Source organism: Coffea eugenioides, chromosome 9 (assembly GCF_003713205.1).
Source record: "Coffea eugenioides isolate CCC68of chromosome 9, Ceug_1.0, whole genome shotgun sequence".
Lineage (NCBI taxonomy): Eukaryota > Viridiplantae > Streptophyta > Magnoliopsida > Gentianales > Rubiaceae > Coffea > Coffea eugenioides.
The window spans coordinates 31800801-31825426 of record NC_040043.1 but is presented as its reverse complement, the minus strand read 5'-3'; the positions used below and the strand labels follow the sequence as shown (position 1 = coordinate 31825426).

General features: G+C 36.0%; 1 protein-coding gene and 1 long non-coding RNA gene across 4 annotated transcripts; both read right to left on the bottom strand.

Moving 5' to 3' along the window:
• Positions 1-1280: 1280 nt before the first annotated feature.
• LOC113783077 (urease accessory protein G-like) lies at positions 1281-9134 on the bottom strand. 3 transcript variants are annotated; one of them, XM_027329105.1, is made up of 7 exons: positions 8993-9134; positions 8706-8894; positions 7683-7743; positions 6166-6367; positions 5731-5852; positions 5508-5612; positions 1281-1729 (listed from the first exon to the last, which is right to left on the bottom strand). In XM_027329105.1, exons 1-7 carry the CDS (start codon positions 9070-9072, stop codon positions 1646-1648), a joined length of 843 nt encoding a protein of 280 aa, XP_027184906.1. In that variant the 5' UTR covers positions 9073-9134; the 3' UTR covers positions 1281-1645. The 3 variants fall into 3 exon arrangements, with proteins under 3 accessions (XP_027184906.1, XP_027184907.1, XP_027184908.1); XM_027329106.1 differs by having other exon boundaries at positions 1629-1729; positions 5508-5584; XM_027329107.1 differs by having other exon boundaries at positions 1629-1729; positions 5508-5581.
• A 4847-nt stretch (positions 9135-13981) lies between these two features.
• LOC113782767 lies at positions 13982-14577 on the bottom strand. The gene is made up of 3 exons (XR_003469854.1): positions 14521-14577; positions 14223-14265; positions 13982-14060 (listed from the first exon to the last, which is right to left on the bottom strand). It is a non-coding gene; the product is annotated as an uncharacterized LOC113782767 (long non-coding RNA).
• Positions 14578-24626: the final 10049 nt, after the last annotated feature.

The following is a 24626-nucleotide window of genomic DNA, read 5'->3' as shown; positions in this document are numbered from 1 at the left end:
TAATTTTCTTATAATTATTTAAAACAAATTCTACCATTATTGACCTTACTATGATTGGTCTCTACATTTTTCTTGAAATGAATCAAACCTATTGCATATATTGTTTTCAAAAATTAAATTTGAAAATTTCAAAAATTGCAACAAAAATTGTAAGTAATAACAAGAAAAAGTTACAAAAACTTCAAGGTTATCATATTTGTTTATATTATCCTTCTTACTCTTTGAAAAATAAACTTTTACAAGATGTAATAAAACTGAAATTTTCAAGTTTTCAATTGCAAACTAAAAACTGCTAGATTATTTTCTCCTAGACTTTTTATCAAACACACGGTGTGAGAAATCATTTGTTAGAGAATTAATATTCAAAAAATTTTTGAATGCCATAGCAATGTTCCAAAAATTGCACAATAAAAAAGATAAGAGAATAATCTTTGTTTACCTTGATATTATCAAGGATGATAATGAATTTTTATATATTGTTAATATAAATATTGACTTTTCAAAATTACGTTTGACAAGGAAAAGGCAATGAAAGGAAAAAAACACAGGAGAGAGAGAATCAGGAAAAATATTAGATGGAAAAAAGAAATAGAGAGTGTCTCTATCTCTGTCTTGACACATGTGCAACGTATGTGGCAAAAAAAAATTATAAAGGTAACAAATTTTAAAATTAGGTTACTTTGGATATATGTTTTAGAAGGAGAGTTACTTTGGCAATAAACTCTAAAGTTAGATATGACAATATTATTTGAGTAGACAAATCAATTTGAAGCATAAGAAAAAAAAATTCTCCTCAGTGGAGTTAAATGCATTAGTGATTATTCTTTTTCATTTGATGAGCTGCATAATTATGATACTGATCGTACTCATCAAAACTTTTAGATAAAGCGTTGGGAACACATACATACATGTCCTACTCATCAAAAACTTTAAGCTAATTCTCTGGGAATGCACATATATACAGTCACAGTATATCTGACATGTATTTAAGGTGCTGACTTGAAGGTAAAAAAAAAAGACTCAAATTTGATGTAATTTTGTAAGAGATTGGATTGCCAATAAGGACGCAAAAGAGTCAAAGTCTAATTTAGTTTTAGATCATGCACACACAAAACTGAGACTCGATTAAGGTTAATGAGCTGTCAACCTCAAATGTAAAGCTCAAGTTTTGAGTTAGTCAAGCTATGCAAGCTTAGCTCATTCTCAAGCTTTGACACGAGAGCTTGCAAATACATCCATTGAGATTAATTTAAGACAAATAAAGTTGTGCAACACTCGAATCAAACAAGACTTAGTAAGGACTCACTTGAGCTTTGGTTATCAAATCAAACATAGAAAACAACAAAGTGTTTATTGAAGTTTCAAGCTTGCCTTGATTAATATGAAACATGAAACTTACAAATTACTCCCAACTTAATTACTCCCAACTTAATTTCGATTAAGACTCTTATGAATTCAGCTCAAGAGCTAAACAAGCTATTTTGAACTGGTAAAAATAAACAGCAAACTGAAATGCTAGAGCTCTGACTTGATTTGGCCTGTTTAGACCCCTATTCAAAACTCTCTGCATTTCCCACCACCAATAGGAAATAGGATAAAAGCAGCTTGGAAGTGAGCATTGGCAGACAAACTTTCATAATCTGGTTCAATGACGCTGCTTTCCTGTTGCTGCTTCCCAAGATCCCAGGATGCGGTTGACTATTTCCTCCACACCTACACCATGCTTGACCTGCATGTGCATGTGTCAACAATGTTAGCGGATAATTATCAAATTTGTCAACTAGTTAGAGATAAAAATGCTGTTTATGATGAAAATTTCCTGCAGATAATATGCTAGAGATTTGTAGTATGGTTGCTTAGAAAAATCATAGATGAACGACATTCTCTAACGTGCCATAGGATACAGTAATAAGATACGTAGCTAACATACATCCCCACTAGTTGCATAGGGCAATCTGACATACAAACCATTGAACATGGCGTAAGCTTATACAAGATAACCAGACTAGCTTTGAAACAAAGACTGCACTGGACCTTAGTGCTATAAGTACGTTAAGTTGTTTACACACCAATTCAACATAAATTTAATGAACCCAAATGATTTCCAACTCCAGTGCATGTTGTGTAGTAAAAGAACTCCTCCTTAAATTATACAGTGTCAAACAAATGAAAAGCTCACAGATGCAATGTAGGCAAGCTGCATTATTGCAAGTAAAAGTATCACTCATTTCATTGATTCCAATAAGATTCTGTTGGTCAACCAAAAGTAAGAAGTTTCAGATAGGTGAAAGTGAAGATGAGGATCAACCAAGACACAGTGAAGGGCAAGACACAGACCAAGGAGTGCTTGCACAAGGATAAAGGTGGCATTCCAAATTTGACAGACAAATGTCAAGGATAATTACCAGAGCCATCGATAATCCAAAAGGAAAAATTAGAATACCAAAACACACAGATATGGCAAATTGTCAAACATTGCCAAATACTTTTACAAGCAACAGTCTCGTTGAAAGAGGGAAAACATGGACAAGCTATTCTGGAAAAGAATAAAGCTATACTTAAAACGGGGAAAAAAAAACTAGTGACATCAACACGACACTAAATAAATTTTCTAGTTTACCCCTAATTAATTTCTCCTCTTGCTCGCAATGTGCTGTGTGAATTCCCCAAATCCATGGCTGCCTTGTCCCTCTCTCCAGTCTCCTCCTGCCCTTGTTTTTAATTTCTCCTCGTAATCTTCTTTCTCCTCACTTTTTCTTTGCTTCCTGCCTATTTACACAACCCAATCTAAGTTATTTTCCCTCTTGGCATGCTCCACTTCCTAATCTCTTCCCTTACCAACTAGTGGACTTGTGATAGTGTTTTGTGAAGCTTTGTGTTGTTGATGGTGGTGGTTGTGGCAGAGATGGTGGAGTGATGGCGGTGGTGATGGTATCCCTGAGTTGCATAGTTAATGAAGTTGGTAGAAGTGAAGTGATAATGGTGGTAGTTGTAGTGGGATGGGGGTGTTAGCGGTGAGTAATGATAGTGTTGGCACTAGTTGTTGATCATTGTGTCTAGTGTGGTGATTGATGGGTAGAAAGAAAATCAAACAATAGGGATATGGACGTAAAAATAGAACCATGTAAGTAGCTTATGCATGTCTTCTATAAAAGTCACTCAGTGTAGGTGTACTGTTTAGAGAATTCTATCAAGGACTGTAGAGAAGCCCTATACACTAAGCTATGCAAATAACGACTAAGAGAACAACAGCTCTCAAAGCTTTCCAGTTCATTTAGTGAACCAACACAGTTGATTCATGTTAAGAATACAGGTACGGCCAACAAATCTGAATTTGACTCAGGGTTCCACCAATACTGCATTGACAAGTTGAGTGTAATTGTCCTGTTGCAGATGCATATAATTTACTAAATTAGATATGTAAGCAGTGGTTTCCGGGGCATTTAACTACTACTCATGACCACAAATCTTATTAATCATTATTGTTGGGAGTTTCAGTAAATATACAAGTACCATTTTAAGGAGTCAGAGCCAAGGATTTCCTATTTTTAGAGTTTAAGGAAATATAGCAGCCCAGGGCATTGATATTTCACTCCGCTAGTTGTTACTGCACAACCCTCCACAGATTTTTTGGCCCTCTATCCAAGGGAGCTTAATGTCCCTCGTTTATCCCGTGACTTGCCTCGCTTTCCAATTTTTCAAAAGTATGCTTTTAGAATTAATAAATAAATCTCTGGGACTCTTTAATGCAATCAATTAATAGTTTCAACTCCTGCTTTTTTATTACAGTATACCTCCAAATTGTGCTTCCATGCAGATTAAACTTTTTTTCCTCCAAACTTAACTGTTGTTCGATAACTAAATCAGGCATTAAAGATGCAACAAAAGACAATTTATGCAAATGAGCATACATCTCATCATATCCCACAATACCAATGGTGCAAGAAGATCCAGCAAATATAAGATGGTGATTCATCAACATGTTTCAAATTCCTTAGAATGTGACTTCCCAGAACAGTTTTAGCACAAAAGAGATCAATCAACAATAGATAAACAGACTGGCCCCATACAATAAACCAACAAGATTTGACATGAAGATTTATCGGGTTTGAAGGTCTTTGCCTACTTTTCATCACAGCAACAAAATTTTACGAAAATAAAGTAAATTCCAGCCCTATCGAGATCATTCCTCTCAAATTAAAAACGTTGGTCTTACGTGCAGCAAAATAAGCATTTTCTCCACAAGCAAAAACACTTTTTTCATTTTTCTTGTTCGTTGAATCCATAAATGTGTTTCAACACATTATTGCTTGTCAAACCATATATTCCAGTAAAGAATGAACGAACTGATAAATAGAGGAATCAAAGTCCTAATGAATATCTATTGGTGAGCAAGAAGTGCAACAGGGTAGTTTTGAAATAAAAAACAGAGGCAAATCAAGGGGACAAGGAGGAGTGGAATTATGGTGCAAAGGAAGACAAAAAGGGTCAAGACGAGTTCCACTAAAAAATAGTCGAATGCCAAAGTTGGCTCCTGAGGGTTTATACTTTTTATAGACATATTTGAAACTTCCAGAGGAATCCTTTGGTGAACTTCACATTTCACAGTTTTTACTTTTCACAATAAAAATGCAACCATTGACTTCAGGATCATGCTTTCAACTTCAGAAACTAATAATGGTCATCAAACTCCATATGAATCTTAGTTAGGAAAACAACTTCTGGGCAAAATAATAACCCTGAGGTCCACGTTAATAAGCAATCTTGTTTCAGATTACAATAATTCCCCATTGTTAGATGTCATTTATGATACATTTAACCCCCTCTGCTATTTAAATCAAACAATAACCCCGTGAAAAGTACTGAAAATCATTGAAAGACGTTTGTGCTTAGATATGTGTACAGAAAGAGTAAATAGAGGACTTAAATAATGGAAAACCACAGTTGAGAACATACATAATGTCAGCAAGGAAAAATCAGTGACAACTTAATGAAATGAACATTGAGGGAAGAACTAAAGTTGACATGACAGACTTACATCCAGCCCCCTGAAGGGTGTATACTAGTAAGAATTCTTTATAACACTTGTCAAAGATAAAATTTTTAGCTCTCTAAAATGTCATTACTATCCGTTTTAAAAATTAGGTACAGATTTACATGAATGTCAAAAAAACTCTAGTCTTAAACCATCTAGGTACAGAGAAGATGCAAATGAAATATCGACCGAGCATAATGTATGGATTAATATGCGACTGTCTATTTAAGATTTTGAATTTCTTATTGGTTATACTACTTACAAGAAAAAACAAGTTCAGCAGAGAGAATATCAATCTTATAACATTGCTTCCTCCTAGTATTGCAGAAACAAGAAAAAACAGAAAGCTTTTGTACCAAAAGGTCAGATACAGCACAAATATTTCTGCCTTGTGATTACAATTTTTTATTAAAGGAGAGTTACTAGACAGTAGGATGCACAAAGCATGCGACTGAAAGTATCGCAAACAAACCTGAGCAAAGACAAATGGCCCACCATCCCGCATCTGCAGCGCGTCACGTTCCATGACAGATAAATCAGCTCCAACTGCTGATGCAAGGTCAGTTTTGTTTATTACCTAATACCAGTGATAACAAAGTAAAAAGAATTTAAGGACTCTGTACAAGGAGTGACATACAAAATTACAACAACGTCAGCGAGAGAAAGCTGCTAATATAGCAACCTCAATTACGTACAAGAAGGTCGGCCTGTGTAATGCCTGGACCTCCTTTTCGAGGTATTTTATCACCACCAGATACATCAATAATATAAATAATATAGTCAGCCAGTTCTCTGCTGAAGTTGGCAGCCAGATTGTCTGCACCATAAAGATAAAAGAAAATTGGCAAAGCATGATTAATGCCGCTTCAAAAAAAAAATTAAAGCTGACAGTTTAAGATTACTGGATTCTATGGCAAGATGCTCTATATTTGACTTGTTGATAGAACTGTTATCTGTTGGTTACGCAACAGAGAAATAGCCAACCAATGGTTTACTAAACTCAGCAAAAATTGAATTAGAAAATTTCTTCCTACAGACTTTCTGGTCATTATGTTTCAAGTGACTTCCCAGATTATATGACATATATAAAATTAAAAACCTCTATCATAGATATTTGGCATACCAATTACCTCCACCAGATTCACAAAGAAGAATGTCTGCTTTGAACAAGTTAGAAAGCTCCTCAAGAGGACCAAGATTAATGCTGATATCTTCCCGAATTGCAGCATGCGGGCAGCCTCCTGTTTCTACCGCACGAATCCTATCTTCAGGAAGTGCTCCATGCTTTATCAGAAACTCCCCATCCTCTTTCGTGAATATGTCATTAGTAACCTAAAAGTGTCATAGCCATATTTCATTTTTTTCCCAGTGCAGTTCAAGAAAGTGAGGATGAGAGAAGATCATTTGCATTAATTTTCACATGCAGTTGAAAGGGTGCCACATTGCATCAAAGCAAAACAGGAAGCAGAAACTCTAATTGCCCAAGCAATAGGAGGGAGAAAAAAGCAAACTTGAGAAATAGCCTAAACAAATTTTTCATAAGCATCCTCACAAAAATAGAACCTGACAAAGGTTTTCAGCTTTTTGGAAACACCAAATCTGAGTCAAATACATAATATGAATCTTCTATAGTTTATTCTATGGAAGGTAGTTTCTGGCAAAGTAAATAGGATGGTTCATAAGGACACTTTACAGCACTAACAATATAACAGGAAATACATGCTAAGTTGCCATTTTAACTTTTTTGACTTCTAAATAGAAGAGGTTGAATAACATTAGGCTGTTCTTCACTGGATTTACTCTTCTTCAGGACAAATATGGTTGTTACTGCTAAAGTTTTTCACAGTAAAAAATACAAAAGTAACCTTGACATTATCATAGTTGAAAAAATAAATGAACTAATCAAATAACAAGCAGGGAAAAGTAGTTGCTCGTGCACCTTGAGTTTTAGTAACTGACTGCAGTATGTCAAGTCAAATATATACCATATGCAAGTTGCAAAATCATTAACATGTATAAGCTTCAATGCTCAAACATAAATAGATTTGTAAGATTGAAACATTTTGCACAAAATTTGTCAGCTATCCACCATTCTAAGATTAGGTTTTTCCAGAATTTCTGTGCAGGACTAGAAATGAAACCCATAACGCTTTATTTGCATGTCTCTGGATGTCTCACACTTGAAGACTTAATCCACATAAATTTTCCATCGTCCAACTGAAACAATTGGAAAAACCCGTAAACAAAAACTCAACACTTTTAAGGTTCGTAATTAAGACAAGATAATAGCAACATAGAACCAAGATGTTTTAATGCATACAGCCTTGTCAACATGTTATTTGTATATTTTCCAACAGTTCATGAATATCTTTGCCTAATTATTGCAAGACAAAACCAATAAATCTTCACTGCTGTTAATAAAAACAAGTGTGTTCTCTGAAAAAATTTACATTATCCGTGCTATGATATTGAAGCAGAAGTTTCAAAAAGTTTTCCCGTACAGGAAGAATTATAATACTTGTGATATTCACAACAAACAAGGAAAAAAGTCATCAAAATGCTCCAAGGAAAGCTGAGGGGATCTTTATCATTCTTTATCATTTACATGTTAGTAAACTAAAATCCCAAAATTTGAATTGTTACTTACAGCAGCAAGACTGTACTTATCCCTCAAGAACTTACAGAGGGCCAGCATTAAAGCTGTTTTCCTGAAAGAGTAAGCAAAAATTCATCAAGACTGAAACTAAATCCAAAGAGCATAACAAGACATCACGGTCAAACTAACACAATACTCTCTATTTAGTACAGGCAAAAAACTGCAAGAAATAGAAATAGTCACTTCAGATATCAGAACCATCACTTGTTTCCTTTTCTTTGGATGATTGCACTGAAGGTTGGGGGATTCCAAGGTTCACATCCATCATGGACTCATAAGATGTCACAAAGCATGGAGAATACGAAAAAAGAAGATTGTATATACAAGAAAGTTCATCAATCCACAGCTTGAAAAGGATAGTCCAGCAACCACACGCAACTATGCAAATGTGATTAAGATACTTTTGCATTACTATCAGAGACGCAGAACAAGGAAGAACTTGAACACCAAATATTTGTATGCCCATCTACTAGAGCTCCATACACTCACGTAGACAGTTCATATGCAATCCATAACTGGTTAGATCCCTTTAGTTCTGTGGAACTGTTTGAGGACATGGACAATATATACTCCCTCTTTAATCTCTGAATAATCATAAAAAAATAACTAAAAATGTGACAGCATAACTCCTATAAGATATCCAGAAGAAATGGTGCTCCATAATTTTACCATCTGGCTGGCTTCTTAATCTACCAAATACCTTAATCTTTCCAAGCCATTTATCTTTGTAAACTGAATCAACAACAATATTTTTTAAATATCTTCTAAGTCCAATACTTCCCATATATCCCTACTATAAAAACATATATGAAGTTAATTAATCTGTTGAATATGCTGTTAACTCTAAACAAGTAGTAATGAAAAACACATAGTTGAATTGAACAAAAGAATCTCATAACACCCAAAAGAGAGCAGAGAGCGAAAGAATTGACCTCTAAGAGACACAACGAAGAAGTACCAATAGCTTGATAAAGAAGTGGAAATAAACTTGATGGAAAGTTAGAGGGTTCTCACCCAGTACCAACAGGGCCACCAATACCAACAGTGAAGGCTCTCTCATTGAAATCCCTGTTAGAAAGTGGGCGTGCCCTTCGCCTAAAGTAGCCAGGCGAGTAAATGGGTTCGTGGGAATGAGGTGCCAATCCGTCATGGCTATGGTACTTCCTCCCATCTGGGCCTATCCAGGATGTTGCTTCCGAATCCCTGTTGCATGTGTCAATCAAATTTTAGAAAGCAAAGAAATATTTAGACGAACTTTGAATTGAATATTGAGTTAAGTGAAAAAAATAGAAAGAAATTACTCATGGGGAGGGTTATGGTGGTGATGGTCATGGTGGTGGTGGTGATGTACCTCATGGAAATTGTGGTCTTGAGAAGCCATTTTGAACGTGGAAGACTGGAAGTGTCTTCGGAAGGTTCAAATTGAAGTCCGGGAGACAGCAAATAGAGAGGACTGCTGTGACTGACAGACCGACTCGGTGGTTGAACAAGTCAACCCGGTGCCTTGGACACGGACCGGGCTGGTTTACTAGTCTGACCAGTTGCAACCGGGGAAAAATGGCTATTGAACTTGCAGACCGAAAACTAGCAGGAAATCTAAAGAAACCCAAGGCCCTGTTTGTTTGATCACAAAGTCTGTGCAAGAAAGTGCATCGTGAGAAAAGTGGAGTGAAACGAGATAAAGAAAAATGAAATTAAGAGTATCCTGCCCATGTTTGGTTGCAGAAAAATTTAAATTGTTGTGTTTGATTAATAGGAAAGTTGCAGAATAATAGGTTAGGATTTTTAGCGTGTGTATGTATATATATATACTAGGAGGAGAACACCGCGCGATGCGCGGTGTAATTTTCAAAGTTGCCCAAAAATGCCCAATGATTCAAATTCAAATATTAAGTATGAAAAGTTACACGAAGGTACACCAAAAACTTTACCGTTCTATTTTTGTAGTTTTATTAAGCAGTGAATATGAATAATCTGTTAAAGAAAAGCAAGACAATATAATGAGAGACTCTAAGATCATTAAGATGCTCCTTGCTTTTGCATAGAATGAAAATAAAAATAAAAAAAGACACAGGAGGAGAAGGGGAAAAACTATAGCTTGAAAAAATATAGAAAGCGAGTTGTTAGTTCCTAAAAAAGGCATTTAATAGCTATGAGTTTGTTTTTTGTTGATAAAAACCACAAATCAAGTTGTCAGTTCCTAGAAAAGGATATTTAACAGCAATAAGTTTCTTTTACAATATATTCAAACGAATAATAAAATGCATATACATGCAGTATAAAGAGAAAATCTACTTAGTAAGACTAAACGTATACCAGTGCCAATTGAAAAAATTGACAAAGAAAAGAAAAAAGTATTTCTAATTGGCCACAAGCAAAATGACTCTAGACTTTCAATGACTAATAGCATCAGAGAGCTCCAGCTTCATTCTGATTCTCCTCTCATTCCCATGAACGCAAATACCTATCGAGCAGTGAACGATGGGTTTAGAAATTCACTCTATAGACGAAACTCCAAGTTAAAAGCTATAGACAAGAAGCAATGTCATAAACCAGATTACTAAACATTTGAACAAAAAAATCCTAAAGAAAATATCAGAGGATTTGAATTTCTATGGAACACTTAACTCCGATCAGAAACATCAAATTTTGGAAAAAAAACAAAATTTCCAAATGCAACGAGATCTGACAAAATTTCTTGATGATATTAATGCAAATAATCCATGAGCATCTTCACACTTCAAGTGCACAAGAGGTAATTTTAATGTTTCTAAACAAAAGAAAAAGGATCATATCTCAGGAATCGAGAAAGCAACAAAGACAATCTTAACCAAAACCAGCGAGAATAATTAAACCCAACAGGATAATGCATCATCAGTGGAACAGTTCAATCAAATACAACGTAGATCTTCAGACACATTCAAAGTGCAATACATTTGAAATTATTCTACCTAAAGCAATAGTAAGCTTAACCTATGATGTTCGTTATTCCTCCTTGTTTTGATTCTAAAATCGTCTAACTAATGCCTTGAATTTTTGTGGCACTATAGCACTATTTATTACTTTAAGCTTTGAATTGCATTACTTTAAGCTTTAAATGTACACCACAAATGCTAATTTTAGCAATTTCAATGATAATTAACATTGATAACACAAAATATAGCTCTTCTGGTACCTAATTCCCACAAATTGAAATGAAACCCCAAACCAAAAAGTATAAATGATTCTACTATCTACCTTATCATTTGAAAGCTATTAGAATCCTCACACAATCTTATCAAAATCAAATCTTATTGAAAGCATAATAAATAATTGCACAATGAATAAACCAACAAAAAATGAAAACTCAAAGCAAAAACAATCTGATGTGATCCTAAGCATTATTTGATCAATTACTTTCAAGTTCTTACCATCTACAATGAGTCGATCAAAATCCAATTTTTCAATCATTCTAATAACTAATTCTACAACTATAGATGCAACTCACACAAATTTTTTTTTAAAAACAAAAATCGCTTAGGACTATGAAATTTTATTTTTTCTTTTTTCTTTTTTGCTTCACATTCAATAATAGAAAGTCAGAAATAAAAAAAAAGGCAAACAAGAAAGAAACTCAGAAGACTGCTCAAGTTACAAAGAAAAAGTAACAGAAAAAACTTAAAGCATTCAATCAAACCAAAGATCTGTTCTTTCCCTTCATCAGCCTCACCTCATTTTCATTTCAAAAACTCATTTAAAAATGTATTTTGAACTAAAATAAAACCTTACAAAAACTGCTTAAATTAAAGAAACTTATAACCTGATTGGGCTGAAGATCCATACTTTTCTCTTCATCTGCTTTTTCCTCTTCTCATCTTCTCCTTCTAATCAGGGGAAAAATTAAACAAAAAAATACTTACAGAACCAGCTTAAATTTCACAAAAAAAGTGAACAAAAGCATACATGTTTTGATGAAGATCCATATTTTCCCTCCTTGCTTCTTTTCATGGCCTTCTTTTTTTTTGTCCCATTTCGCTTGCTATTTAAAATGGGAACCTGAACATAATCAAAGCAAGGCCATTAGAAATTTGTTGCAATTGTGAGAAGCTAATACAAAGAAAAATCAAAGAATCCTTAATCTTGCTTTCAAACCAAATTGTTCCATTTTCACCAAAATTATGCCCGAATCTAGTTTCTTGTTTTCATGAAGCTCTATTTGTACTCTCAAAAGTTTCCATTTAACCATTTAATGGTGAGATGAGGAATAAAACCCGTAAAGTAAATTTCACAAATTTAAATATGCAAACAAATCGTTATAATTTACAAAATAAGCAATCTTGGCAATGGTTATTCGATGCACACCACAAATGTCCACTACCTAAGGCATAACAATGTGTATGTCAAACGCATCCAAACTTGGCAACAAAATATCCTAAAATAAAAACTTATATGCTATCTTACCCAAACAATACAGACAGTCTAAATAAAAAAGAAATATAGAGTAAACCTCTTGAATGGCAATAATTCTTAAAAGTTTTCTTACAATAACAGCATAGTGGTCAACAACAAATTCAGTAAGTATTTAAGTTTCGCATAGTTGTACAACCCCATAATGATTAAAAGTAAGAATTGACCACCATTTTTTCTTTCTTCCCTCTCTTGACAAAAATCTGAGCAGAAAATCATAGAGCAAATCAGTACATATATGACGAGTAAAGCCTAAAACAAATTGACCACTTAAACTTTTTTTTTCTCAGTAAACTTTGAATAATTCTTCACGTTTCTTGCTGTAATAAAAGATAATTAAAAGTAAATCTTTTCTACACTGACGGTGTATACACTATCATCGTTAGATTCATGACATGTGTGCAAAAGTTGAATTTCAAATTCAAATTATGCATAGTTGTCAATCATCCAACACTGATAGTGTATACACTGTCAGTGTAGGAAAGATTAATCCTTAAATAAAATAAGAGACCCAAAAAAAACCTTCTATAGTAAACAAAGTAGTATTTATGATTCCAATACAGTGAATTAATGGTGTGCAAATAGTGAAGGACTGAAAGGCTGAAATTAAGAATAAACCAGCTAATAGTGACCATGCTCAACACAAAAGCAAGATAAAAGAAGATAAAAAAGGACTGCATTTTTAACTTACAAAGTTTGTTATTCCATGAACTGGTTTCGGAGTGACTACATCTTCAATCATTTGCACCTTTAACATGAACAAAGTAAATTAATAACATAAAAGAATAAAAAACATAAATAACATAACCAAAAGTAAAATAAAAAGAAGATGACTTAAGAAAATAGGATTTAAATGCAAAGTAATCCTAACATCTTTTTGTTATTTTAGCTGCAAAAAATTCTCTTTACCTTTTCAAGGAATATAAAGAAACTGGAAAAACCAACATATTACCACACCAAACTTTTAATTGCCCATAAACATTGAAATCATTTTCACGAAAGGTAAAGTCCAAATAAGCAAGAAACATGTAGTAAACCACTTAAATGGTAGTAGATAGTAAGAAATTTCTCTGCATTAACAGGCTAATACTCAATCTGTCATATTTACTCTATATTCACATTATATTCCCAAAATGTTATCCCCAGTAGATGAACTCAAACCAATCTTCTAAGAACAAAATAAACAAAAATTTAACCAAAAAATGGTATTCTTGTAAACCTAAAATAAAAGGTACTCATTTAAAAGACGAATGGCAGGCAAGATTCATGCATATACAAATATATAGGAAACATGTACTTAAAACGAGTATCTCAACTAATGGCTCCTTGATAGGTTTCAGTGCTTTTATCAGTAACTAAGAAAACACAAAAAGTATTTTTTTTCTTTTGTTTTAAAGAATCCATATACACTCTCCGGAAAATGAGAACCAAAACTTCACAAGGAAAAAAAAAGAAAAATAGTTTTATCAAAAATAAAGACACGAAAAAATAACTAAAGTTTTCAACAGTCATTGACATTGCAATTTTGATCTCCACAAATGGGACTTTGGGTTGGTTACCATATGATCGTCTTGTGAGTCAATAAGTTGAACGCACCCCTGCACATAACCAACAAAAAAAAAAAAAAGCCGATTACGATGAGCCATGAAAACTCCATTTTCAGCAGTTTCTCGAACAACCTTTTATTTCAGTCTTACCAAGTAATTTTTTCTTCTATAATAAATATCATTTACAAGTTCTGTATAGGGGGCTCTAGAGACCCAAAAGAAAGAAATAAGTAACATAGAAACTACTTAAAAAAGAGTACAAAAGTTAAAAAAATGAAAAAATAAAATAGAGAAAACCTGAGATGAAGAATGACAAATCCCAAGGAAGCAAAATTGCACAGAATGTTTCTCGGTGATGATCTTCTCTTGGCTGTACCTGTCTTGGGATAAAGCATGGATAAAGAAATAAGGAACAATATAGGCGAAATTTAGATATTAACTAGGCAAAAATTTTTGGGGAATAAAACCAATAAATAGAGAAAGGAAATAAAGATTAAGAGGCACGGAAAAGGGACTTCAAAAGGGGGAAAAAACTTACAAAATAGCATGACGACGATGGAGAAAATCTCTAAATTTCATACCTGCAACATCGCAACATCACAAAAGAAAAAAAAATTAGACGTGATTTTTTGAAGATCGAAGAAAATCACATCTGTTGATAACAAATTTCGGGAAAGAAAACGGCCATCGAACAGAGAAAGATTGCATCCTTTTTTCCTTTCTTATTTATCCAACAGATACCTTGGCCAGAAAAGATTATTAGGGAGATATAAGGGAAAAAATCCAGATAAAATGTACAAAAAAAGCAAAAAAAAAATCACAGAGAAAGTGTTCACCTTTAGAGAACAATCTCCACATTTCTTCATGGTTTAGTTAATAGTCTGACCTCTCAACCTGTGACAAAAAATATGAAACTTATCAGAGAATGAGAGAAAATTTAATCAAGGGGAAAAAAATGTATACAGAACAAAAATGGAGAAACGGTGGATTTGAGAGGAAATCGGAACCATTGTAAAATCGGAATCATTACATTACCAGTGCAAATCGGAACCAAGGCATTAAATCAGGAAAAGGAAGGTTCAAAATAGCTAAAGAAAACGAAGAACAATGTTTATGAGGTAGCTCTTTCTCTCTAGCAAAGAAACAAGAGCAATAGAAAAGGGTAGAGAAAGGAGTAGATGCACAATTACCACTGTTCATGATGTTGAGCAGCAGAAAATCTGCTGGGACCATTGTACAAATGCAAAGAAAAGCGGAGAAACTCTATAACCATTGTACAAATGCAAAGCAGAAAACAACGTCAATCGACGGGAGCAAAAGAGTTGATGGGCGACAACGAGAAGAGGCGACGGCAGATTGCAGATTTACAGACATGACCCCAGAAAAAGGACAAAAAAGACTACAAAGGCTCTTATGAGGAAGCGTAAATGGAAGCAGAAAGGATGTGTAATATAATAAAAATGAGTCAGGTATTATTCAACTCAGGTAAAATCAGCTGTCAACAAAAGGAGGTTGGAGGCTGATGACAGGAAATGTGAGCGGTGGATGAAGAAATCGAGAAACGATGCAGCCAAACTAAACAAGCAAAATTTGTCCGTTGCAAAGACCTGGTAATTAAGGGTGTTAGTTTATAAGATTAGTTAATTATGAAACAATTAACTATTAAGCCCGCCAAAAGCAAAGAAGACAAGAGTAATGAGAAGCGGTCTTCTCAAGACAGAGCAACGTAGACAGATTAAGTAACTAATAACAATTAATAACAAGGTAATTAATTGCGAATCGTCAGGCAAAAAGGGCAGCCAAATATGATTTGATCCGCAACCCCAAAAAAGAGGCTAAATTTTGGCTAATAACTACCCAGAGCTGGTAATTAAATGCGGCTTGTTAGGTAAAAAATTTCAATAACTATAAAATTCGGTAATTAAAAGGAATTTGTCTGGCAATAAAACTGCAAAATTAGGGGCTAATTTAAAAAGAACAATTTTAAAAAGTCGATAATTAAACTTGATTTGTTGGGCAACCCAAGATAAAGGTGAACATTTTCTTAATAAAATCTGGAAAAACAAAGGTAACTAAATGCGATTTTGTGAAGAGGCAAAAAAAATGTTTTTTTTAATAGTTTCAAAAAAGTCATGAACTAAATGTGATTTGTTAGGTTAAAAAAAATAACAAGTAAAAATGACATCATTAATTAGCTATTAACAATGAATAAAAAAATTGGTAATAAAAATGTGATTGATTGGGTAAAAAAATGGAATTCAAATAAAAATAGATAAATAAATAGTTATAACAATTAATAGTGGAGAATCAATAATTAAACGCGGTGCGTGGCGTGAATAAACGATAAATGACACCAGCGGAAGCACACTACATTGCTGATTGTTTATGTAGAATCAATACCAAATAAAGCTGTAATGAAAATTTGATAATAATAGGTGAATGCCTTCCCCTCTTATATTCGAAAAAAAATATGTGTTAATAATTAATATGTGTCAATTACAAGAATTTGATAATTAATTGTGATTTATTTGGAAACTACAAAAATGTTAATAATTGTAAGAAGTTGAAAGTTAAATGTTATGTGTTAGGTAATAAAAAAATGAAATTATTGATCAGCTAACGAACAATCAATTGGAAAAAAAGTATTGCTAAACGTCTGAGAAAAAAAAAGAAACAAAATCCAAAAGAATTGCTAAACGTTTGAGCAAACAAAAAACAAAGAATTCACGCGTGGGAATGGGCGGCCATCAATTGGAAATTGGCACGGGTAAACAAAAGGCAAAAAAGGATTGCTAAAGGTCTGAGAAAAAAAAAAAAAACAAAAGAAACAAAGCAAAGCCAACCAAAGCCACGTGGGACCAGAATTTAGCTGCAGACTTCCAGGCCAGACGTCCAAGCAAACAAAGAGCAAAAACAATCGGCTGGACAACCAATTTACGCGAGCGAATTCACACGAAGCAGACGACCATCAATCGGCCAATGGAAGCCCGCCACGTCAGCAATCAGAACTCAATTGAAAACCTCCCCATTCGCGCATAGACTAGATATGTTAATAAATCAAAAGTAAATATTGATTTCATCAAAATAAATGGAAACTAACAACATGAACTTTTATACTATTACATCTAAGCATTTTATTCAGCGTCATACAATGAAAATAAAGAAAACATAAAAATGCATTGTCATCGACAAACTAGAAATTCTTATTAACTATATATATATATAAAAACTAGAAATTCTTATTAACTACTATTCTAATGAGACTCAAGTTTGCACAGGACATTTTAAAAAATCTTCAATATAGTCATCATCATCAACCCACTCGAGCCGCCAATGTTACAATGCTTTTTAAATATATAATTTTCTTATCAGGTGAGCAAGTCAAAAATGCCACAAGACTCTCAAAAACATTGTAAATACAATTTTCTTTCAAACCTTCAACTGCTTTTATATTCTTAAGCAAAGTAGATGGATTGATAAATGTTAGTTCATTTTTTCTATCGATTGTTTCTACCATTTGCTTAACACTTGATGCAATACCCTCATGGTCTGAATGTGAGGATTCGAAAATTCCATTATTTTAAAATCCCTAATTTTGGCTAAAATAATTATTTATTTGGATTTTTGCCACGAATAATATTTTCTAGCCTATTAGACCTAAGTACATGATTTTATAGTTCGTTATATTTCTAAAGTGTCTCATTTTAAAAATAATAAAATAAAAACATAGATAAATAAATAAGTATTTTCTTATAAGCCTATTTAGCGAAAAAGTGGAAACGTGTCTAAAAACTTTAGCCAATTGGGATTACAATAAGCTAAAAATTTAAGACCTATACAATGGACCTAAAATAGACAATTTTAGGTTTAAACACACAAGTAATAACTAGTGGTACGATCGTTATAAGAATTTTTCAAAGGTTTTAATTTTTATTACGCCTAAATTAGAAATACGTGTTTTCACGTGCGCGCTTAATTGAGGGACTTTGGACCATTATTTTGGGACAATTAAGAATGAATAATATTTATATGAATGTAAGGGCCCTAGAGGTTTAGTGCACTAGTGCAACAAACGTAAGAGAAATCGGATACAAAACGCGCACGTAGGACACTAGTTATAATTGATTTGACGTAATTAATATAATAGACGTCAAGCGTCTTTCGTACGCGAAGTCATCAGAACCGCAATTCATTTCCTTTCTTCTAGCTTCATAGTCGGCCAGCTGCTGCAGAGAAACAACCAAAGACTCTCACCATTTCTTTCTTCCAAAGCCATGCAAATCACTATCAAACTTCCACCAAATTCTCTCAAAATTTAACTACAACTAGCTCAATACTCGGACAACAACTTAGGCTGGAAAAGGGAGGAGTTTCACGGCTGTCTTCAGGCTTCATAGGGACCGAAATTTTCTGATCTGAACAGCCATCAAAGTAGGTAGCCATCTAACTCCTTAAACTTGTTTTATGAAGTTTGATTTATGCATTTGAGCTAGAATCGTCACTCTAGTAGCTTGTATTGTTGGAAAAGTGGGCTCTATGAATTCCCACTCTTGGGTTGTTGCTGATTCTGTGCTTGATGAAGTTTATGATATCAGATTAGTGTTTAAGTTATGGATTTGTTGAAGGAAACTGCTAGAAAACTCACGTAGAGAGCAAGGGCCAAACTTGACCATTTTGCCCCTGCTCTGTTCGGCCATTTCCAGGCCAATTTTTAATGGTCTAATGGCTTGAATTGGATGTTTATAGGATGTATTAGATGTGTGAAAAATTTCATTAGAAAATATTGATGTTTGATTGAGCAAATGAATTTTTCTTGAGAAACTAGCAAGTCTGGAAAACTGTTCGCGTATGATTCTGACCAGTGGTAGTATTTTGGCTATAACTCTGTCCTCGGATGTCGAAATCATGTGCTGTTGGTGGCGTTGGAAACTAGACATTCCTGGCTTTAATTTGGTATATAATGCACGTTCTGATTCTTTGTGAGCAAGCCGAACCAAATGTTTTAAGTTCGCTGTCCTGTTGCTCTGTTCATCTGGAATGAAGTGTTCAGGCAGCAACTTGATGCCCGAATTTGAACCAGATGGGTGCCGAATTTGGAAACAATTTCTTCTGTGATATTTTAGCCCTATGAATTTATTTTCTAAACTATCAACCATTCCCAATTCCGAGTTTAAATTGAGAGAGTTATGATCAAAATACGGCGATTGCTCGTTTTGAAAATCTTAGATTTGGACAGATTGCCTTAAGGATTTTTCCAAACTTTGGTTGATTGAATGACCACCCTTCCGAGGGTATTTTTCCATGAAATTTGATAGAGAGATACCTGTCATATGGGAGTATTATACTGCAAGATTTGGTGTCAATCCAAGTCCGTTTCGACACTTAATGAAAGGTCCAAAGTTGGAACCAAATCTGGAAATTTTGTAACAGTCTTGAATTTTTCCTAACTTTGAGCTACCATATCTTGGTGCTCGAAACTCCGATTCTCAATCCGTTTGTTCTGACCTAAACCTTACTTCCACCTCTAATTGAGCTATAAATTTCAAGGGCTGGTTTGCAACGAGTGAATTCTGCCGAATTTTCAAAGTTAGCGAAAAACCAACCCCGGCTCAATCCTGGGTGATTTGGAACAGCAACTTTAGGCTCATTTTTGAGCACTTTCCACTTCGATTCATGGAAAAGTGTCTTCTAGGAACTTGCAGTACTTTCTAAGAGGTTTTCAACGGTATAAAGTTTTCCAATTCTCGACTTATGCCGAGTGAGTTACGATTTTTCAAAGATTCATAACAAAACTGAAAATTTTCCAACTTTCAAGGAAATAGAGTTTTTCAAGAACTCTTTATTCTTTTGATATTATCTAAACGTTTTATCCCCGATTTCCTAGATAAAGACTTAAATATTGTTGAATGTTATTAAACCTCTCTCGAACCTCGATTTACGAGTAATTGAGGTTCATTTTCACGGAATTTCCTAGAGTAATACTAGTGAACGAATTATTCCTCGATATTTGGGATATGGGTGATAATTCACTATTATTTGCTCAGGCACGCACGAGGACCTCCAAGAGGACCCTACTGTGGAAGTTTGAACTCTTCCTCCAATTTACTTGCTTGCATAACTTGGTGAGTGTCAAGTGTATGCCTACTTGAACCCTAAAGTCTTGATTCATGCTTGATTCACCTGATTTCATGCTTAGCTTAACTGATTTTGACAAAATGGAGTCGAGTGTGTACTTGATCGCACTCGTTCTCATTTGAAACGAATGACTCATGCTTAACATGATTTGCTTGGTTTACATGACTTGAAATGTCTGCTTAAACCTATCAAATGCTTGAATACATGAAATGGTATGCTATGATTGCATACGTCGATGGAGTGAATCTCCTCGACATTTACATGACAAATGGGGGACGCCCAAACTCATAGGCCGACCTTGGAACTCGAGCCGGCATGGGCTTGGTCGGGAACCTCGGTGAGCCATGAGACTCAAATGATAAGCTTGATCTATTGAGAGATCTCGCTTGGCATACTCGTATAGTATCGCCTTATAAATGTAGTGCGGGCCCGAAGGGGTGTATGGTGGACGGATGGGAAGTAAGTGGTGAACTACGGATATGAAAATATCAATCCGGTTGACGGAGAGTCATCACGGAAAGATATATAGACGGCATCGGCAAATGTGGAACTTAGCTCCTGAGAGCTTCTATATCCTTGAATTGTTTCTGGTTACAGTTTATTGGTGTTATTAATTACTTGCAAGATAATACCTGAATTGTTATTGGGCTTGTTATCTGAACTATGTGGTTGCATGTGTGTTCTTGGCCTCACGAGCGTTTTGCTCACCCTGTAGATTTGTTTTCCTTAACAGGTTGAGTTCGGAGGTAAAATGGAGCAGCCCTCCTGATGTGCTTTTGTTTTAGGGTTGCTATTACTTTTGTTTATGCCTTTGGCTTTGGATTGTACTTTTGGTATGGAAACGTAACCTTTGGACGAAATGTATTATGTATATCGACGGGTGGTTTGAAGAATGGATAACTATTATTAAGTTTGAACACTTCCGCAATTATTGCATCTAAGTTATCGATTTGTATTGTGTGGTCCGGATATAAGTTGAATGGAATTGCTTGAGTCCTGGCGAGAGCTAGGCAGGCGTTCCGCGGATACCCTTTGGTTCGCCTTAGGGAGAAGTGGGGGCGTCACAGTTGGTATCAGAGCGCTAGGTTAGAGATCTATATGGGAAACATATTAGATACTCTACCCTTAAGACTCGATATGGGATGATTTAGTCATACCCTAAGTGATACTTGAGGCGAGCTAGCAACTAAGTTAGTCCTACCTCAAGTGACAATTGGGATGAACCAATGATTAGGTTAGGCATGCATTGCAGGATATTGGAACTAAATAGAGATTTAAATTTCTAACCCAAAAGGTGCTATTATGTTGCAGGGATGGACAACAGAAATGGAGTTACGGCAGCTAACGGGAATGGCCATGCTAATGGTCATATAGCGCCTCCTAGGCCTATCTTTTATCGAGGTTTGGCTGGGGAAGCTCGAGTACGCTACTCCCCATCTACCGATATCCCCGATGTGCTTGTAGGGTGACCTTTGCTTACCCAAACCATGTTGTACTGGCCTTGGACGACGAGCGTCGTCAGTTGGTGACTGCCAACTTAGACTTACAGGCTGAGGTCGATGAGCTTCGACAGATGGTGAGCGCTCAGGGCGAGAGGGTCGCCGAGCTTGAGGAGGTGATTGAGGGCGAGGTTGCCACATCTGCTGTGGTTAACGAGGAGCTCCGGAGCACTAGGGCTCAGCTTACTAGGCTGAGAGAGGAGGTCCGTAGTCGGGGTTCCGATATTGTAGCTGATGCCACTAGGCTAGTTGATGAGGCTATGGGGGTAGCCCAGGATTCTGAGGAGGATCCGGAGGAGGATCCTGAGGAGGAGGTCCCTCCTGATAGTCCTGCTGCGGACTAGGTCTAGACTGATCGACCTCTTTTGACTTTTTTACTAGAATTAGCAGGGGTGATGCTAAGTGCTGAGACCATTGTATTTTGCATGACTGTGTGGCCTATTTCTGAGGCACTAGCTTTACTTTAGTCTTCTGTGACTAAAAGTACTTTTATGGCACCTGTGTGCTATACTTTTATGACTACCCCATGACTTGCTAATTGTATGAATTGGGTATGCTAATTAATGTAAATTATTGTTAATTCCAATGTTTTCTTGATTGGTTCCTGCTTTCTATTTTGCATCACATAATTTATTTATTTCTTGCACTAGGCACGCCTAGGTCATGGAAGGACTAAGAGGTGGTCGTGGTCGAGACCGTGGTCGAGGTCGTGGTCGAGACCGTGGTCGAGGTCGTGGGCGAGGGACTAGACAGGCCCAACCTCAAGGGGGTGACCAGGGATCGGCAACTGCACCGATCCAAGGTTAGGAAAATATTGAGGGTAATCAAGTGGCTACTGCCATTAATAGGATGACTGATATCCTAGAGCGTTTGGCTGATAGACAGGACCCTGGACCGTTTAACCAACCTGGGGGTCAGGAAAGAGGAATGGATAGAGCCTTAGAGAGATTTTTGAAATTTAACCCGCCTAAGTTTCTTGGCGAACCTGATCCTGAGGTGGCGGAGAAATGGTTGGAAAGGATGACCAATATATTCGCTGCTTTAGACTACACTGAGGATAGGCGAGTGAATTTCGCTGCTTTCCAATTTGAGGGGGTAGCCCGTGCTTGGTGGGATTTGATAAAAGGAAAATGGGAGAGAACTCAAACCCCTTGGACCTGGGAAAATTTCACAAGGGAATTTAATGAAAAGTTTCTTCCGCCCTTAATCCAAGAAAAGAGGGAGGATGAATTTATCAAGCTAAAACAGGGAACCCTTAGTGTAGCAGAGTATGAAGGAAAATTTACTAAACTTTCAAAGTATGCTCCCGAACTGGTGACCAATGAGCGGAAAAGGATCAGATGGTTTGTTCAGGGACTTAATGTGGAGATACAAGAGGGCCTGGCTGCAGCCCAAATCTCTACATTTACTGAGGCTTTAGAGAAGGCACAAAGGGTTGAAAGTGCAAGGTCTCAAGTGAGAGACTTCCATAGCAGAAAGAGAAATTTTTCTAGCCATGCTTCTGGACAAGCTAGTAAAAGTACGCAGCCTTCCAAAATGGGAAAAGGAATGGGAGGACCAAGGACTGCTGGGCCTTCGAGAGGAGCTTTATCTAGAGGAGGTCGTAGTGGACCGACACAAGCAAGAAGGGCACCTTCTAGCGGTTCAGCGGTGACCCCTCAAGTTTCATGTGGTTACTGCGGAAAATCAAATCATTCTGAAAGTGATTGTTGGAGAAAGTCTGGGAAGTGCCTGGCTTGTGGTAGTACCGAGCATCAGCTTGCGAACTGTCCAAATAAAATAAAGACGGGAGGTGATACCCAAAGGCCAGAAAAGTCAGCTTCTAAGCAAACTAGTGCCGGAGGGAGTCGACCGAAAGTACCGGCTAGGGTTTATGCACTGGACTATCAACAAGTTCCTGAAGCAACTGAGGTGGTAGAAGGTACGATTCCGATCTTTCACCGTTTAACTAGGGTTTTAATTGATCCAGGTGCTACACATTCTTTTGTAAACCCTAATTCAATGAGTGGGATAGACTTGAAACCAATTAAGTTACCATATGATCTAGAGGTTAAAACGCCTACTGGGGACCAAAGTCTAATTGCTAATTTGGTGTATCAAGGTTGTGAAATCTGGATTGGGGAACGAAAATTATCGGCTGATTTGATGGGATTGATGATTAAGGGATACGATGTAATTTTAGGAATAGATTGGTTAGCCCGTTATAATGCTCAGCTAAACTGTAGGACTAAGGTTGTGGAGTTGCGTATTCCAGGAGAAGCAACCCTGAAACTGGATGTAAAAGGAAAATTAGCCTCGTCTGCACTTATTTCAGGAATTCGGGCTCGAAAGTTGTTAAGTAAAGGAGCCCAAGGATATTTGGCTTTTCTTATTAACACCCCTAGTGATAAGGTGAAATTGGAGGACATGCCGGTAGTGAAAGATTTTCCTGATGTTTTTCCTGAAGAATTGGAGTCCCTACCCTCGAAACGGGAAATAGCCTTTAAGATTGATGTAACCCCGGGAGTAAACCCTATTTCTAGGACGCCATGTCGAATGGCTCCGGCCGAATTGAAGGAGTTGAAATTGCAACTGCAAGATTTGCTAGAAAGAGGTTTTATTAAAGAGAGTGATTCTCCGTGGGGAGCCCCAGTTTTGTTTGTTAAGAAAAAGGACGGGAGTTTGAGGCTATGTATAGACTATAGAGGTTTAAATAATGTTACAACTAAGAATAAATACCCACTGCCCCACATTGATGAGTTGTTTGACCAGCTACAAGGGGCTGTAGTATTTTCTAAGTTGGATTTGAGACAGGGTTATTATCAGTTGAGGATCTTGGAGAAGGATATACCCAAGACTGCTTTTAACTCGAGATATGGGCATTTTGAATTTGTCGTGATGCCATTTGGGTTAACGAATGCTCCTGCTGCTTTTATGGATCTAATGCATAGGATCTTTAAACCTTATCTAGATCAATTTGTGGTGGTCTTTATTGATGACATATTAGTGTATTCTAAGAATGTGCAAGACCATGAGAAACACTTGAGAGTTGTTTTGCAGACCTTAAGGGAGCACCAATTGTATGCTAAGTTTAGTTTCCGGACTTTTCCCTAACTTGACTTGTACTAGTACTACTTGGAGCTTTCTGAATGGCTATTGGATGAACTTGTTGTTGTGTGTGTACCTTTGGGACTGGATGAGGAAATAATGAAGCCATGATGGCTGGAAAAGTTAGCAAATTCAGGGGAAGTGCTGTCCGAACTTTGAAGGGATTTGTTTGCATTGAGTTTGTGATCTAAGACTTGGATTTGAGCAAGGCAATGTTATAC